Source organism: Electrona antarctica (genome assembly GCF_951216825.1).
Source record: "Electrona antarctica genome assembly, chromosome: 13".
NCBI classification, from domain to species: domain Eukaryota; kingdom Metazoa; phylum Chordata; class Actinopteri; order Myctophiformes; family Myctophidae; genus Electrona; species Electrona antarctica.
Window position 1 is genome coordinate 3,305,862 of NC_136794.1, and position 19,624 is coordinate 3,325,485.

At 44.8% G+C, this 19,624-nt stretch overlaps 2 protein-coding genes across 4 annotated transcripts in view; one reads left to right on the forward strand and one right to left on the reverse strand.

Moving 5' to 3' along the window:
• The window catches only part of ankrd50l (ankyrin repeat domain 50-like), a 48,005-nt gene that overhangs the window by 27,450 nt on the left and 931 nt on the right, over positions 1 to 19,624 (reverse strand). For all 3 annotated transcript variants that reach the window (XM_079518270.1, XM_079518268.1, XM_079518269.1), the window contains exon 2: positions 8,652 to 9,629. In XM_079518270.1, the coding sequence (XP_079374396.1) occupies positions 8,652 to 9,121 (470 nt within the window). In that variant the 5' untranslated portion in view covers positions 9,122 to 9,629. The remainder of the gene's footprint in view (positions 1 to 8,651; positions 9,630 to 19,624) is intronic.
• LOC306935523 (hemopexin-like) overlaps positions 9,164 to 19,624 on the forward strand; it is a gene marked incomplete at its 5' end in the record, with an annotated part of 52,176 nt that continues 41,715 nt past the window's right edge. The window contains one exon of the mRNA XM_079518624.1: positions 9,164 to 9,266. Within this exon, the coding sequence (XP_079374750.1) occupies positions 9,164 to 9,266 (103 nt within the window). The remainder of the gene's footprint in view (positions 9,267 to 19,624) is intronic.

Consider the following 19,624-nt stretch of genomic DNA (forward strand, 5'->3'; position numbering starts at 1 on the left):
CACGCACACACACACACACACACACACACACACACACACACACACACACACACACACACACACACACACACACACACACACACCCCCAACATGAAAAAGCTCTTCAATCTTTTCTCCTATGCTGTATATACATTGTGCAAGTTCTTCTAAATGCAATGACTCATATTTAGATGGATAACAGAGCAGACATTGATCTGCAGATATGAACTCTCGCCCACAGCCAGAAAGTGAAGTGCAAAGTGTGGAACTGTGCCAAAAAGAATGACTTGAGGAAAATGGTCAAGGTTATATACTGCGATAGAAGTAGAAGGGAGTTCCAGCCGCGCCTCTAGCCTATAGCAGGCCAATCTGGTGCATCTCAGGAGCAGGACACATACAGTTGGGTGCCACCGATATTGTCCCTTATCATTTGACCCATTTAGGCCTGACCTCAACATTTTTAAAAATCCTTCTAAATCCTCCAGTTTTCTGAAATAAATATTTTCACGATTTTTCAAAAATAGCAGACCTACAAGCTCGTAGCGCGCCACTCGGTGGCGCGCTATGAGCTTGTAGATCTGCTATTTTCCAATAGCTAAATTATAACATAATGTTTAAAACACCAAAAGGGGTTCCCGCCCAAAAGGGGGTTAACTGTCCTTTTGCGCAGATCACGCAAACCTCAGCAAAAAGAAAAGTGACAATATCGATGGCCTCCAACTGTATATGCGAACAAGAAGGCACTGGAGCAGCTCAGACGATTTAGGCCCTTATTTTATTTGTAACAGGGTGCGAGTAAAAACTGCGATAGAAGTGTTGCACTTTCATAGAATGTGTCACATTTATGATCTCAAACATTTTGTCCAGGATGTACCGTTATTGCTCTTCCAGTTTCCGTCAAGAGTTTTCCAGAATTATCAGAATTTGCTGATCCTGCGTCATATTATACTAATATTATGTCATTTGTGTCATTTCTCTTGAATTAACACTACTGTACAACAACCCAATTGCAATCTCTGAATACATATATTTGTGTTTGTAAGCATCATAGCTTTATCAAATCAAATACATGATTGAACAAGGTTTTATCTGCTAAAAGAATATGTGTGGAATGTGTGCGTCGGCCTCAGTCTGAGGAAGAGCTAGACGAGCGGTGAGCAACTTTGACGATGGAGAGGGCCACTATATTTCCACACTCACTCCCTAGATCTACAAGCTCAAAACACGTCGCAGTGCGACGCGTTTTGAGCTTGTAGATCGGCTATTTTTGCTATATTCGAATTGAAATCTTGAATCTTTGCTATTTTTGAATTGGAATCCTGAAAATTAACATTTTTATGTAAATGGTAAATGGTGCATTTATATAGCGCCTTTATCCAAGGCGCTTTACATAGATTGTGCATTACATTCACCCATTCACACACACATTCATACACCGATGGCAGCGGAAACCATGCAAGGCACCAACTAGCGCATCTGGGGCAATTAGGGGTTCAGTGTCTTGCTCAAGGACACTTCGACAGTAACTCTGGGGGAGCCTGGGTTCGAACTGGCAACCTTAAGGTTACCATCCAGGCACTCTGCCCCTGAGCCGCCACCGCCGCCACTATATTTCCACACTCACTCCCTAGATCTACAAGCTCAAAACGCGTCGCGCTGCGAGCTTGTAGATCGGCTATTTTTGCTATATTCGAATTGAAATCTTGAATCTTTGCTATTTTTGAATTGGAATCCTGAAAATTAACATTTTTATGTCATTTCAAATGCCTTCCATTATACCCGTGTTGAAGCAATGAGCTACCAATTTAAACTGAAGTAATAACAGCTGGTCATGTTTGCATGTTGTGGAATAGTAACAGCTGAAACCAATACTATATCAGTATTCTGACATTAACACTACTGTACAACAACCCAATGCCAATCTCTGATACATATATTTGTGTTTGTGTAAGCATCATAGCTTTATCAAATACATGATTGAACAAGGTTTTATCTGCTAAAAGAATATGTGTGGAGGAAGAGCCAGACACTCCAAACATCACCTTGGCGGCGGCGGTCATACATTATACATTATCCATGGGAGCATGATCCAGTGTGCAGTCTATTTTTTGTAGGATAACAGCTTGCTTACCTTGAAAAACTAAAACAAAGAAAGTAAAGCATGCTGCTACCTAGAAACAACTGTGCAGGTGTATATATATATATATATATATATATATATATATATTAACCCTTTCTGGGTGGGAAACCCATTTGGTGTTTTAAGCATCATGTTATGCTTTAGCTATTGAAAAATAGCAGATCTACAAGCTCATAGCGCGCCACCGAGTGGCGCGCTACGAGCTTGTAGGTCTGCTATTTTTGAAAAGTCGTGAAAATGCGCCTCAAATCTTTGAATATATTCTTTCAGAGTTTCAGTTTTTAACTCAAATCTTTGCTTCTGTGGAACAACATGTTTTCAGATGGGGGGGTCGGCGGCCAATTACATATAATTTGTGGGGTCCTTGACACAAAATATTGAGAACCACCAGAAACATGAGGTTTTTCAGGAAAAAAAAGACATTTTAAAAATACATTTTTAAAATTTCGACGTCAGGCCAAAATGGGTTAAAGACTAGAGTTGTTCAGATACCGATACTGGTATTGGTTACTCAGGCCGTTACCAACCAAAGTAGGCCTACTCGTACTCGGAACCGGCCCCGATACTGACCCGAGTACCAAAACATCCAATTGACACTAGGCTGAACGAATGCAACGGGAGCACGTCTGACCTAACCTGACTCCGCCAGATGGGGCAGCAGAGAGTACCCTCCTGCTCCCATCTGGGAACTCTCAGGCAGACTTGATGCCCGGCCACAAAACGGCCTGGCCAATCAGCAGCAGCTTCTAGCAGCTTCTAGCAGCAGCTTCTAGCTTCTAGCTGCTGCTGATTGGCCAGGCCGTTTTGTGGCCGGGCATCAAGTCTGCCTGAGAGTTCCCAGATGGGAGCAGGAGGGGGGAACCCAGTGTACTCTCTGCTGCCCCATCTGGCGGAGTCAGGTTACGTCTGACCCAACACTGCAGCAAATCGCCAAAAACAGCCGATCTACAATTAAGCATAAATGACAACTGCGAAAAGTGTCGATCAGAGATCCATCTGCATCTATGAGAAGAAGGGGGTAAAATAAGTGGTGACTCAACAAAAATAAAGTACTCGAATGGTACTCGGTATCGGTGAGTACTAAAAATTAAGTAGTTGTAGAAATCTATGGAAAATACAGGATCAACCTCAAACTAATTGCAGAAAAAAAAACTCAGCTGATTTTGCATCTTCAATAAAATTTGGCCATAGCAACTTGTGCCCCAAATGTGCTGACCTCATCACATTTGTCATGACGGCTATGTTTGTTTGTGCAAAACTAAATCTTGGAATGGATTCAGAATCATGAAAGCCCCCTAGTTTTTGACATGTCACATCATGCTACTTAAAGCAAAAGGAAATCTAGAAAATATGTGCCTTATATTGGATGTCAATGGTGGCCATTTTCAACACTTTCCCCTCAGACAATTCCAGGTAACTTCTTTTCTGTTATTCAGGATATATTGAAGATGCAAAATCAGGTGAGTTTGGGTTTTTTTTGCAATTAGTTTGAGGTCAAATGACATTATTACTGGACTATTGTCTGAAAAGTAAAAAAGTACCTCATTGTGGCTTGTTTAATTAGAACATTGGCTAACATTAAAGTCTGCCGGACAAGCTTAATTAGGTGCAGGTGCGTTTATTCAGACTACAACAACAGAATGCCACTCGGTTTTTAGCACATAATAAATGTGCTTATCTTATCTGTCTTTTACCCTGGGATTGCTTTGAGAATGGAGGGGAAGAGAAGAATGCACACAATATCCACACACAGTTTAAAACAAAAAACAAAACCAAACATGGGAATGCCAAATGGCCAGTGGCGTGCACAGACATTTAGAGGGGCAGGTGCTCAAGTTAAAAAAGGGCACCTTGTGCAGCGCGTGGAACCGGCCGGTTGCCATTTTGGGCGGGAACCCCTTTTGGTGTTAGCATTATGTTATGCTTTAGCTATTGAAAAATAGCAGATCTACAAGCTCATAGCGCGCCACCGAGTGGCGCGCTATGAGCTTGTAGGTCTGCTATTTTTGAAAAATCCCCCAAAAAAAGAGAAAAAAATGTTTGTTTTTTGTTTGTTTTTTCCAAAAGGGCACATTGCCAAAGGGCAGGGGGTGCTCTAGCACCCCCTAGTGTCTATCTGTGCACGCCACTGCAAATGGCTACAGTGTGTTGCTCAGTTGTTTGCATTTCTCTCATCAATATTCTTCGCTTAAATGCCAGATTTATCGAACAACCGTTAACAAACACTGGAGTCCATTTTTGAGCACCGTGCGCTAAATGACACGGTGTAGCGCCGTTTCCAGAGCAGATTTAACCCATTTTGGGCGGGAGAAACGCCTTTCGGAGTTTTAAAGCATTATGTTATACTTTAGCTATTGAAGAAATATCAGATCTACAAGCTCCACAAGAGCTACAAGCACTCTACAAGCTCTACAAGCACTCTGTGCCGCGCTACAAGCTTGCAGGTCTGCTATCTTTGAGTGGTGTAAACCACTCCTACAACTGGCTTTGTTAGTCTGTCTGTCTGTGCTCAAAAAATTTGCATGGTTGATGCCGATTGGTTGATGCTGATTTCATTACGTCAGACATTACGTCAGACCACAGCTGATCAGGCTATATAATACCTTACACCACTCAGTTCACACAGGTGTGATTTTTGAAAAATCGTGAAAATGTGGCGCAAATCTTTGAATATATATTCTTTCAGAGCGAACGTTTTTAACTCAAATCTTTGTTTCTGGGAGACAACATATTTTCAGATGGGGGGTCGGCGGCATATTACATATATTTTTGGGGGTCCTTGACATGAAAATGTTTGAGAACGACTGATATAGAAACATGAGGTTTTCCAAAAAAAACTGTCAAGACGTTTGTAGAATCGTTTCCCAGGTCTGAATGGGTTAAAAGCAGCCCCTGGGCAGCCGTCCAAAACACAGCTAGATTACAGGCTTATCACACTTAGGTGCGCGTTAGTAATTTGATAAAAGGGAGAGACACTCCCTTCCTGACCACATGCTCAGCACTGCAGGGGAGGAGGTTAATGTGCTTTTAATTGCCCCACCGGGCTTTCCGCCGCTCCCGGCCAGTCCTTGAGGTCCTACGACAGGGTATAGACTGTGTGTGGGTGGCCTCTTGACCTCTTCACTGTAATTGGGCGCGGCGGTGTGGAGGCGCGTGTGTCATCGGAAGCACTTAAGCCATATACACTAGTATACTTAAATTAGCCCGATCTACAAGCTGACAACGTGTCACACGTTGTGAGCTTGTAGATCAGCTATTTTTTACCATATTTGTTTGTCCTGAAGAAGGTCCGGAGGGGACCGAAACGTTGCCTTATTAAAAGAAGAAAAACTCATGTACCGAGCAGATATACACAGTGTGCGGTGTGTATTTTTCATTTCTTTTCATTGATGTCCACTGGCCTACGCAACCTGCGGAAGCTTTTTCCCTACAGTTGACCACGTTTGTCCGAAATAGGGACACCAGGTTGAAAGTGGATAACCTAGGGCCGATTCATACTCCTATTTCACCGCTGTTTCGGCGCTGTAGTGCCGAAATGATTTCGGCTCGTCAGAAATGTTCAGTAGAACCGAAGAGCCGACTTTAGGACGGTACCCGCCCCCCGAACCTCAAATTACGTCACATTGTAGGCTCTACAGAGCCGAACCGATTTTTTATCCCACGATTTTGTAACCCATTTTTCACCCCTGTGTCAATTATCTAATGTGATCCTGGGCTCTACACACCCTCCGCCAACCTAGTCCCCATATATGGGGGACATGGGGAGAGCAACAGACTTGAACTCGTGCTTCCTTCATGCCTGAGTGTCCAAGTTGCTCCTTTACACCTGACAGGGGGGAGTTTCCCTGGTTGGACGTAGCGCGTGGAAGGAACACGTTATTCCAACCAGTTCCTTTCCCCTCCATCAGGCGCCCCGGCTGGCCAGGGGGAGGCAGTTTAGAGAGCAGGATTACTGCATGTTTTTTGTGAGGGTATCTACCCTAGCTAGGGGACACGGGGAGAACATGCAAACTCCACACAGAAAGGCCCTTTCGCCAACCCCCGCCTCGGGTATGGGCACTGATGACGCGGAGGAGGAAGCATGCCGCCAGCACCCACAGCGTCCCGAGCGGGAATCAAACCCAGGACCTTCCGAACCGACTTTTATTCGGCTCTAAAATAGGAGCCTTTTCCAGAATCGAAAATCGGGGTAGATTCGAAACAGACAAGTTGAAAACAAACAAACCGAGCCTTTCTGACCAAGAGTCGAGCCGGGAGAAGGAACAAGCGAGAGAAGGGCAAGCGTTGGCGCCCGACAGTCTTTCTTTACCTTTCCTAAAACCGTCGCTGACAGACAGCCTGATTGGCTAGTGTCTAACAACAGCACATTAACCCATTTTAGGCGGGAACCCTTTTCGGCGTTTTAAACATTGTTATAATTTAGCTATCGAAAAATAGCAGATCTACAAGCTCGTAGCGCGCCACTCGGTGGCACGCTATGAGCTTGTAGATCTGCTAATTTTTTTTAAACGTGAAAATGTGACGCAAATCTTTGAATATATATTCTTTCAGAGCGAACATTTTTAACTCAAATATTTGCATCTGGGGGAGGGTCCCTGGAACAAACATATTTTCAGATGGGGGGGGGGGGGGGGTCGGACGGCGGCCAATTTCATATAATTCCGGCGGTTCCTTGACATGGAATATTGAGAACCACTGACATATGAAACATGTGTTTTTTCGAGAAAACTGTCAGGATTTTAGAAGACATTCGTAGAATCGTTCCCAGGTCAAAATGGGTTAACCCATTTTGGGGCGGGAACCCCTTTTGGTGTTAGCATTATGTTATGCTTTAGCTATTGAAAAATAGCAGATCTACAAGCTCATAGCGCGCCACCGAGTGGCGCGCTACGAGCTTGTAGGTCTGCTATTTTTGAAAAATCGAAGAACGACTGACATAGAAACATAGGGTTTTTCGAGAAAACTGTCTAGAATCGTTCCCAGGTCAAAATGGGTTAATAGGGCCCATTCACGGGAACACGTCTCTTGTGTGGTTCCTGTCGTGTTGTTGACCGTGTGTCCGTTATACCCTGTCGAAGCGGCGGTTAATGACTGCGCGGCCGCAGCATAGTATCTACCAGCTGTTTCACAAAGCAAAGAGCCCAGTGTGTGCACTGACTCGCTCCCCTACTCGGGAGCTCATGTTTCATTCGTTTGTCAACGCGGCTGTTCACATGACGCGCACGCACACACACACACACACACACACACACACACACACACACACACACGTACGTATAATACAGTCAGAGGTAAAATGTGGAATCTAGCTCTTGTACTTCACACCAGACGATAACAAACAGAGGAGCTTGAGTGCTAGAGGCCTGGGAGCATGGCAGTGTAAACACACACATACACAAGCACACAGAGTTTAAAGGCTTCTCGAAGGGTGACCTCACCGAACGGTACCGAGAGATGGTCACTGGGACTGGACTGCTGGAAGCATTTTTTTTATTTATTTTCAATCTCTTTGTCCATTTTGCTCCTCTGAAAGGACGTTGTTGTCGTAAAATGGCATGGTGGCGTTCGTTCGGACTGGAGGCCCATTGTGACTGCTGTGAATGGGCTGCATTTATAAGTCGAGAAAATGAATAAAACAAATAGAATAGAAGCCAGCGAAGGGGGTGACAATTACGTTCTTTTTAACTGTGACTGACTATCTCGGCTTGTCTTTTGTTTGACACGAGGCTTTGAGGTGACGTGCACGGAGAATAGACTGAGTACACGTCAAACTGAAACCGAGTCTTGAAGTAAATCCAGACTCCACTCTCCACACCCACATGGCTACTTTCTGCCCTTTGAAAACTTTTTTTAGTCCATTACCTCAGGGGTTCTCAACCTGTGGGTCTCGACCCCTTGTGGGGGGGGGTCCGCCAAATCATTTTGGGGGGGTCCCCAAATTATAAAAAAAATAAGAACTTTTATTTTTTTGCAACTGAATGGCTGGAAAATGGAAATGAAGAGTTTACATAGCACACAGAGTACATGCATACACTCTCCTTAATGGCTATATCTGGTTTCAGTATTCATTTATGATATATTTTCTCTATTATTAAGGTTATTTATGAAGTCAGTTTGTATTGGGGGTGGGGAGGGGGGCGGGGCGGGGCGGGGGTCGCGAGACATGGCCAAAGCATTCCCGGGGGTCCCCGGCCAAAAAGGTTTGAGAACCCCTGCATTACCCCATAAGGGAGGGGAAGTCTGTCACTTTGACTACCCTGAAATTGTTACTAGAATTCTAAATGAAGGCTCAATGAAGCGCTGTCCCAGTCCGTTACAGGTCAATGCTCATCGTCGTCAAATCAACGCAAATGAATAACAATACTATCTCTCTGTCTCTGTTTCTGGCACAACAGCGCCCCTACTGGTACTCATGAGTCACACACAAACACACATAACACACAACACGGACATTGCTGTTCCTTGGAGTGGTTGCACCACTCAAAAAAAGGGGTACTGAAGTAGAAACACGACAATTTAAAAAACCACGAACCTTTTGAAGGTGTCATCGGGGTCCTTTTGGCAGTGCAGAGGCTCCAGGGCGGAGGCCACGGCGGGGCTCAGCAGGGCCTCCCTGTAGCCGCGCGAGAGGAGCGGCGAGCTCCGGAGCTGCTCCACCAGGCCCAGGACGAACCGCCACAGGACCACGCTCCTCAGGTCCTCCCTCTGGCAGAAGTGGAAGGCGAGGCAGCGCGACGCCAGCCCGGCGGCCCCGGTCCCGAGCCCCCCGGCCGGCTCCGAGCCGGTGGGGCACACCACCTCCGCGCACAGCGCCGTCTTCCCGGCACCGGGGCCCCCCGTCACCAGCAGTCCGGCGGGAGGAGGCCGTCCCCCGGGCGGCTGCACGGGCGGCCGTGCCTCCAGGCAGCGCCACAGCTTCTCCAGGGCCCATTCCCGGCAATAGAAGCGTCGGCCCCGGAGCAGGCTGGGGGCGCCGCCGACGCCGAACTCGCCGTTGCTCATTGAGCCCCCGGCGGAATCTGGTATCCAGGGAACGACAACACGATGCTGGCCTCTCCTCCACGTCGTCCCATGCTCCTCCACGTCCTCAACCAACTTCAGTCTGGCCCGGCTTTTGAGTCTGTAGTTGTCTGTGACAGCTCACACGGTACACCTCCCACCACAGGCCGGTTCCTGGGAGCGATGCATCAGGTGTCTCGATTGTTATCAGCAGTTTTTTTCCCTGGCTGTCAGTCCACCGGCGCCCAGGGTCTTTTTTTGGTGAGGTGAAGGGTTGACAACAGCACGAGTCAGACAGAGGTTAAGTCCACTAGAAGTTCATGGGGCATGGGGGGGAAAAAAGGGCGCTCGGGATGCTTGCGTTTCTCTCCCGCCGGCTTGTGATCAATCAAAGCTCCGCGGCGGCCAGCCACTGCCAACTTCGTCTCCCGTGTTCAGAAAAACGAGGGTCTGCGGGTTTTGCCACCGTTCATCAGGCGCCGCCGTCCCCACCTAGATTCCGGCACTTGCTCTGTCAGGAAATAATAAAGAAAATGATAGAAAGAGAGAGAGGGAGAAAGTGAGTGAGGCTGACAAAACATTTCTCTCATAGATCTAACAATCATCCCTCTAAGCTCACCTCGCCGGTGGGCTTGAGGACCGCTCTTCCAGTTTCACTCTGTTCTCAACGCCTGCCTTACACTTTCTGTCCCATTCCTCTCCCCAAAGTTTTTGAGCTGCTTCATTCCACCGGAGTCTCGGATGGAATTCCCTCCTCTTTTTCTCACACACACACACACACACACACACACACACACACACACACACCCTTCCTCACCTCCCTCCCTCCCTCCCTACGACACTCTCTCTGCTCACCAGTTTTTCTCGTCTGTTTTTTTTTCTTCTCTTCTCTCCACCTCTAGTGTTTCTCAGCATGTCAGGACATGCACTGAAGAGCGGAGTGGCCTTTAAACAACACACACACAGTCACACACACGCACACACACACACACACACGCACACAGAGAGTGAGAAACGGGAATGAGAGGAAAAGAGAGACCAAGACATAAATAGAAAGAGCAAGAGAGCAAGTGAAGGGAAAGGGAGATCGACAGACAGAGAGAGAGAGAGAGACATAAATAGCAAAGCAAAACAGCAAGTGACAGGGAAAGAGAGAGAGGCATACATAGAGAGAGAGAGAGAGAGAGAGAGAGAGAGAGCTCATACACATGTGAGGGTGCAGGGGAGAGGTTGTTTGGGGGTCAAAGTTCAACCACAGGACCATGCTACTGCTCAAATATTCGCAGCGAGCCTGTGAGTCTCTGGGATTTCAGAGGAAGGTGTGGTAAGTAGTGGGAATGGGAAGCACTCCAGGCACCACCAACGTCAAAACTAGAATCCGATTTGTATACAGTGTTGTTTTTGGCAGCAGATTTTAGTTTTAGTCATAGTCCCTTGAATAGTTTTAATTTAGTTTTAGTCACATTTTAGTCACCTGGTTTTAGTCGACTATATATCATAAGATTTTAGTCGACTAAATCTACAGTTGATGTAGGCCTTGATGCCGTCGTAATGACTGTTGTTTTTCACTAGCTGAAAATAGCCGATCTACAAGCTCACAATGCGTCGCAGCACTTTTAGATCTGCTATTTTCAGCATGCAAGTGTAAAATGACTTCTACTGGATCTCTTGTCCACTAGTCCCTTCCTAACATTTTAGTCTAGTTTTTATTTGTTAGTGAAATTGTCAGTATATTTAGTCTTAGTTTTAGTCATCATAGCTTAGTTTTCATGAAGTTTCCATTTAGTTTTTGTCAGTGGAAAAAGGTAGTCGACGAACATTTCTCGTCTTAGTTTTAGTCGACGAAAACAACACTGTTTGTAACATCCGTGTGAATATGTTTATGTATGGTATGATTATTTCTGACACTTAATATGCTGTACCTCGAAAGGGGTTATTTTTACAACTCTAAAAATGACTGGAACCGATGAGCAATGACAAGCATCTCACACCGTCGCTTAGGTATTTCAGAGAGCTCGTCTTGATTCCAACCGACACTAAACTGTTGATGAGTTTGAAATGAATACTAAACTCTTGCGAGGATCAAGTTTTGTGCTTCTGGGAACTGGAAAAGCCGGATTTATTATGGCCGGTGTGGTGTCACCTGAGAGTCAGTGGGAGTTTTTTCAGGAAGGGGAAGAGATGCTTGAGAAAAACCATTAAATCCAGGGAGTTACAGTAGCTGGTAGAGCCCAGAGCAATATATGCCACAAATGTTTGCATCCGATGGTTTTTTACATCCATTTCAAAAACCTTTATTAACCCATTTTGGGCGGGAACCCCTTTTGGTGTTTTAAGCATTATGTTATGCTTTAGCTACTGAAAAATAGCAGATCTACAAGCTCATAGCGCGGCACCGAGTGCCGCGCTACGAGCTTGTGGGTCTGCTATTTTTGAAAAATCGTGAAAATGTGGCGCAAATCTTTGAATATATATTCTTTCAGAGCCAACGTTTTTAACTCAAATCTTTGCTTCTGGGAGGTCACTGAAACAACATATTTTCAGATGGGGGTCGGCAGCCAATTACATATAATCTTGGGGGTCCTTGACATGAAAGTGTTTGAGAATGACTGATATAGAAACATGGGTTTCTCAGAAAACTGTCAGGATTTGGAAGGCATTTGTAGAAAAGGTCTAACTGGGTTGACCACTTTCACCTGGGATCCCTATTTGGGGCTTGTCATAATATTATATTGTAAGTGAAGTTTCAACAGGGCGACAGCAGACCTTGGGAGATGGGAGATTATTTTTTGAATATGGTTTCATTATTTATAAATAAATAAAATCTGGACACATCGGCTGCATCGGATGAATTGAACATGGTGGACCCTCTTGTAAACAAGTGTAATGCTTAATTGGGTCGTCCACTCACAGTTAACAGCCTTTGTATTGAGTTTGTGCTTGAAATGTACTGTAATTCTGCAAACTGTTAATAAATATTTCAATCAATCAATCAATCAATGCAGATTCCAATGTCAGCAAAAACCGTCAAGTAATGGCCCCAATATTTGGCAACACCATGAACGTTACCAAGGACAAATTACAGTATTCATTTAACATGCTCATCCTGGTCCTATCATTAACTTGAGAACTGACTAACTAAACTAACTAAAAGTAACGAGAAGTTGTTGATGCAGTCATAATGGCAGCTAATAGCTGGCTAATAGCTAATAGCTGGCCATTGAGGACATACAGCCACCACCTGGGTGTGTAACTTAGTTTGGCAGCTACATTTATGGATCTCATCAGCTCAGTGGCCTTGTGGTTAGAGTGTCCGCCCTGAGAGTGGGAGGTCGGGGTTCGATCCCCGGCCGGGTCATACCAAAGACTCTACAAATGGGACCCAGTGCCTCCCTGCTTGACACTCAGCATCAAGGGTTGGATTGGGGGTATAAGTCTCTGCGACATACTAGCGTCATGTCCAGGGGGTGTACTTGTACATCAAACTGCCTCACGCTACAGAAACAGGAGATAGGCTCCTGCCCCTATGGGCCTCATGGCTCGGCAAGGCTACTTACTTATCATCTCAAAAGTTAGGATGTGTCTGCATGTTGTCCAACATCCCATCTGTGAGTGCAACTTCATACTTTATGTGCACCTCACAATGGCAGTTGTGGATACAATTTAGGCATTTAGCAGACGCTCTTAATCCAGAGCGACTTACATTAAGCAAGAACAAAAAGCATGGAATACATCACATATGTAAAAAGCATTTATCAAGAAACATGCGTAAGCTAAGAACGTAACTAGAACATATCTATATAATGACACTATACACTATACATATATATTATACTATGCTGTACATATATACTATGAAGTGCTATGACTACATACAATGCAATTATTGTGCTGTCTACATGACATGCTATAAGTCTGTTTCAAATGCTATCTAAGTCTAAAAAGTGCTGTCTAAGGGGGTAGGGTAAGTGCTATGGGCCATGATGGAGTCTGAAAAGGTGGGTTTTCAAACTACGGCGGAAGATCGGGAGTGATGCTGCATATAGATACCCATGTACCGGTCTAAATACTTCCTTAATGTCAACGAAGTCCACACCCACAACACCAGAGGGAGTTCAACTAACCATGTGCAACCCAGATTCGGCACAAACAAAGGGGACTAAATTATTTTCGCTCCTATGCCACCAAAATGTGGAACGCCCTACCAACAGTCATTAAGACCTGCGAATCCCTTGACTCCTTCAAAACTGCTCTCAAAGGGCACCTATACGGACGGCTGCAATTCAAAACTGGCCCCCGTAAAATCTGAATAACACCCACCCCTTTTCCCCCTCACTGTATATGTTTTTTTTACCTTTTTACCTCCTCTATGATGATTTACTGTTTTTGGCTAAGTGTATATTCGTATGTCTCTAAATGTGTTGATGAATTGAAAATGGTGGGCCCTATTGTAAACAAGTGTAATGCTTTATGGTGTCGTCCACTCACAGTTAACAGTTTTTGTATCGAGTTATACTTGAAATGTACTGTAATTCTGCAAACGGTTAATCAATCAATCAAAGATTGAACCTGTGTGATCATCACTGATGGGTTGTAAAAGCCTCTAAAACCAACGGAAGTACTAATTCCCCGTCTGAGACATCTCAAATCCTGTGTGATTTGCTTTGTTTTCCGACACGTTTGTTAATCCATCTTTTTATAGATATTGGATGGAGCCCGCACACCACAGGTACAAGAAAGACGTTCTTTATTGAGAATTCTGTCAGAATTCTCAATAAAGTAACGTCTTTCTTGTATACCTGTGGTGTGCGGGCTCCATCCAATATCTACTGAAGTTTCTTTAGCCCATGTTGGGCAGGAACCCCTTTTGGTGTTATGCTTTAGCTATTGAAAAATAGCAGATCTACAAGCTCATAGCGCGCCACCGAGTGGCGCGCTATGAGCTTGTAGATCTAGTATTTTTGAAAAATCGAAGAACGACTGACATAGAAACATAGCTTTTTCAGAAAACTGTCAGGATTTAGAAGACAATTTTAGAATCTGATCTCAGGTCAAAATGGGTTAACCCAGCACCCAGCCTGTCGATGTGCGAATTTTACGTCCGCTCTAATCCATCTTTTTATACCATGCATGCTGCCATTCCAGGGATGCTGCTTCTGAGCTTTGTGCCAACGGCTTGGGTATAAGGTTACATAACTGACAATAAAAAAAATATACGAATAAAGCACACTGCACAATGCAGCACGCTGCTGTATATATATATATTTATTTTAACGTGGCTATTCCAATCCGCAGAACCACCGTCCCTCCCGTCCTCTGAAGTAAGTATCTACTCCCGAGGGGAACCTGCAAGTCTGAACTCCCAAGGACGCAATTAAGTCTGAACTTCCCAAGTTTGGGTATTTGAGAAACGGCCTATGACTCAGACAGGTCGCATTGGCAGTGCGACGTAGGTGTGAGGGCAGCGTAGTGGCCCGACCTCTAGTACATTGAAACGCTCCAATACTTGTTTTGTCCTTGTAATGACCCCCAAAAACAGAGTATTTACTGAGTAATGATAATAAATGGACTCGGTAGCCTCCTTTGTACTAAGGCTATATTGACCTACATTGACTGTATAGGTACAGAATAGCCATTGGCTTAGCAGTAAAAGGGTATCGCTGGGTCTACTGTGGAAAGGTTCCAAGACCAAAGAGCTCTCGTGCCTCACATGGTTTTAATTAACACGCTATAAAAAGTGAACCCTGCTGCTCTGCCCGTGATAGAACAGAACATAAGAATATACACCTCTTTGCTCACCTTTGCTGACAGAAGCACTTTGTGTATAGGTTCACTTAATGGGAAGAGGAAAAGCTGAGTGCGCTAGTACAGGGGTTCTCAACCCGTGGGTCGCGACCCCTCGGGGGGTCGCCAAATTATTTTAGGGGGTCCCCAAATTATTTTCAAAAAAAAAAATATTTTAAAAAAAGTTTTTTTTTTTAATTTTATTTTCACGGTTTTTCAAAAATAGCAGACCTACAAGCTTGTAGATCTGCTATTTTTAAATAGCTAAATTATAACAATGCTTAAAACACCAAAAGGGGTTCCCGCCCAAAATGGTTTAAGGTTATTGTAGCAGTCAATTTATATTGGGGGTCGGGAGGGGGCGGGGCGGGGGTCCCGAGACATTGCCAAAGCATTTCCGGGGGTCCCCGGCCAAAAACGTTGAGAACCCCTGCGCTAGTAGAAAGGAAAATCCACATGCAAAGCACTGGAAAAAGCCAAAGCCAGAAGATGCATTAGAAGAAGGGGTTTTGTGCATAGTGGTCGATGTTCAAACGGATACAAGTACCCCAGAGCCGTCTGTTGGAGAGTTGTGTCAATGAGGGGGCAGAAACAGCGCCGGTCGGTCACGTGGTTCATGTAACTCTCGAAATAGTGACACAAACGCTCATAGACTCCAGTTGCATTCCGCAAACTTAGGGTTCAGGGCTTTGTCACTATTCTATTCACCAATAGAAGGCTCTGTAGAAGACGAGAAGTGAACGGATATGATGCAACTCTCCTTATAGGCTCTGCAAGTACCATTAGGCTCCTCATATCTGATAAGAAACAAACTTCTGAAATCATACCGACAAGGACGGTCATGTCAGTGGTCTCTGTTAAGAGTTTTAGTGCAGGAACAAACACTCAAAAAGAGCTGTAGTTTTTGAGTGGTGCAACCACTCCAAGGAACAGCAATGTCCCTATGTCCCTCCCCATGTCCCTATGTCACAATGTTTAGAGTACCAGTAGGGGCAAAAGTGGCGCTGTTGTGCTAGAAACAGAGAGAGAGATAGTGTTGCACTGTTGCCTGCTAATTACATAGAGAGAGAGAGGTGTCTGCTAAATGCTAATTCCCCCACACAGTAACTCTGTCATTTCTCGACCATTCCGGACGCGGGGCGGCTTGCCGGAACCGGGCTGGCAACCTGGGCGCGTTCCTGTGGGTCTGGAAGTTCCGGGGACCCACCGGGGACCCCCACACGGAGTTGCACCACTCAGTTCACACGGGTGTGATTTTTTTAGATACCCCTACCCGAGGTAGAACAGATCTTTAGGATGTCCCCTTCATGAAATGGATTGTCCCAAGTTTAACTTTTACTGCAAGTCATGAAATTGATCCATGAAGTGACTCACCACATAGGCAACTAGAAACAGTGCCCCTCGGGGCACAGGTCTCCACCAGGCCAGGTCAGGTTGTGGCCTCCTGGTGGAGCTATAATAGGCCAATGTGAAAAGGGTGCTATTTGTTCTTACGCCTTTGATGGCAATTGGATGATTTGGCAAAGTTTGGCATCGACCGGGTTAACGGTGCCGGAGATTAGCTGGTAACGGACGGACACACACACGGACGGAGTACAAAACATACTCTCTCCCCATGCCTTCGGCCTGGTGGAGACAATAAAAAAAACAGCAAAAGCCCCAAAGTTATATTCCTTCTGGTGGTAGAACTAAACGTGACATTGTTTTTTCATACCTTTAAGATGTCCTCTTCATGAAATGGATGGTCAGAAAGTTTTACTTTTACAGCAAAAGTCAAGAAATTCATCCATGAAGTGACTGCAAAAGAACGCCTACCCTGAAAAAGCAAGTTCCAAGTAAATCCTGCACCGTTTTGCCCCTGCAACTACTGGTGGGATTTAATTTAAATCATATTTGTGTGTGTGTGTGTGTGTGTGTGTGTGTGTGTGTGTGTGTGTGTGTGTGTGTGTGTGTGTGTGTGTGTGTGTGTGTGTGTGTGTGTGTGTGTGTGTGTGAGAGAGAGAGAGAGACTGACTCACCCACCCCGTTTGGAACCTCTGTGTGAGAGGGCTAGAGAGAGACTCGTCTCTCCTCGTCTCCTCAGCGTGCGTGCATTTAAAATTAACCAAATCGATCATTTATAGTTTTTTTTTTACAGAATCAAGCAGTCTTGGCTGAATGGAATATTAACCCATTTAGGCCTGAGATCAGATTCTATACATGTCTTCTACATCCTGACAGTTTTCTGAAAAAGCTATGTTTCTATGTCAGTGGTTCTTCGATTTTTCAAAAATAGCACACCTGCAAGCTCGTAGCGCGCCACTCGGTGGCGCGCTATGAGCTTGTAGATCTGCTATTTTTCAATAGCTAAAGCATAACATAATGCTAACGCCCAAACCGCCCAAAATGTGTTAACAAGACACCACAGTCAATGCACTTATAACAGCTCCTACATTGTCCTCGTCTTCGATCCTTCAATTTGCACGAAGTGGGGCCACGCAGGAAAATGCTCAGGGTCAAGCCAACCTTTACTGTGACTGTACATTATCTATTCTGCAAAGCCTTTTGAAATCTGGTTGATGGTTTAGTGATTGCCACTAGTCTGAGGCTGTCATTAAGATGTGAGTCATACGAGTTCTAAACTTGGATTTTATTATTTTCATTTGTGGGGGGAAAAAAAGGCCATTTCACATAGATAGATAAAATAAGTGGAGCCCAAAGTAGGCATGCAGCTTGGCTGAGTGTACAAGACACAATCTTAGCCAATCGGGATGGAATATGAAAAATCTGAAAGACCCGTTCCGTTTAAATACATTAACCCATTTAGACCTGAGGACGCATGTGTGTCATATTATAGCTTTAAACCCATTTTGGGCGGGAACCCCTTTTGGTGTTTTAACTAAGCATTATGTTATACTTTAGCTATTGAAAAATAGCAGATCTACAAGCTCATAGCGCGCCACCGAGTGGCGCGCTATGAACTTGTAGGTCTGCTATTTTTGAAAAATCGTAAAAATGCGGCACAAATCTTGGAATATATATTCTTTCAGAGCGAACGTTTTTTTTATTTCGACGTCAGGCCTGAATGGGTTAAAATAATCAATGTCATATTTTGTTATACCTCGGATAAAGACTTCTAGGACCAAAATGTACAAGGGAATATTGTTCAGAAACGTCAACATTTATATAAAACGCCTTATATAAAAGGCTGCCGGTTCACAATAGAACCAAATATCGGCATTCATAATTCATATTGTTCTGGGATGTAGGCACACTACCTGTAGACCATCTGTGCAAAATTGTATGATGTAAAAACAAACAGCAGGTATAGAAAATGAGAGGATTCTCATGGAACTCCCTCTTTCAGGATCGGCGGTTTTTTTTTGTGTGGTGACTGAGTCACTTCATGGATCAATTACATGACTTCTGCAGTAAAGGTTAAACTTGGAACAATCCATTTCATGAAGGGATCACCATAAAGATATGAAAAATCAGACCGGTCTGAAGTGAGTGGTGCTGTACTGTACTGTACTGTACTGTACTGTACTGTACTGTACTGTACTGTACTGTACTGTACTGTACTGTACTGTACTGTACTGTACTGTACTGTTCCCTGTGCGTGCATGCATGCGTGCGCTCTACTGGCCACATTAGGTGTTGCAGCACTTGCAGCACGTACATATACAAACACACATACGCACGTACACATACATACACACATAGCTGCGCATAGGAGTGGCACTAGCACCACTCAAAAACGATGTCCCGCTTTGTTCTACCCCGTCCCGGGTAGGGGTATAGTCAACTTTTGGTTCCTGTACTAGTTAGCACATTGCTGATAGAATGAATGCACAGCAGCAGCAGCAGCAGCAGCAACAGCAGAAGCAGCAGCAGCAGCAGCAACAGCAGCAGCAGCAGCAACAGCAGCAGCAGCAACAGCAGCAGCAGCAGCAGCAGCAGCAATGTCACCATCATGAAAAATCTTTAGAAATGATCAGTTTGAGCACAACCTCACATATAGCTCTGGCCCAGTGCTAAACCTCACAGCGGTATTTTTGAGGGGTGCAACCACTCCTATAGACAGCTATGTGTGTGGTTGTGTCCCTGTACTGGGTCCCTGGCTGTGTCTGAGCACGGAAATAATAGCGTTATAGCGTTTGTTCACCACCAAGTGTCCCTGTTGCACGGCCCAACACACAGACACACACAGGTCAGGGAGGAGGGCTTGTACAGTACAGTACAGTACAGTACAGTACAGTACAGTACAGCACCACTCACTTCAGACTGGTCTGATTTTTGTCTGTGTTGTGGCTATAGTTTATATTGTGACAGCTAGTAGCCTACTACAGAAGCCTAACCTTTGTAATAATAATAATAACAACAATAATAATAATAAATCTTAATAACAAAATGAGAAGAACTGAGTAGAAGTGATACATTTGACCATAAACGCCAATGCAGGCTTCTTCTGATTAATCTCAAACTGTTCTGGTGGGGAGGGAGGGAAGGAGCTGATAACTGACACCTGCCATTCCGTCCACTGTAATGGAAGCAGCAATCCTTATCCTACCACCACTACCACACACTATACCAACATTCCTGGTCATGATGACCCCACTTAATTGTCTCTTCCAGTCAGCAGTCCTAGAGGCTATAGCCGCCAGTGTGACTTTTCTCAGCGTGGAAACGAGACACAAACAACAACTATACTACACCCTCCTGTTCAAACCAAGGAACTGGAAA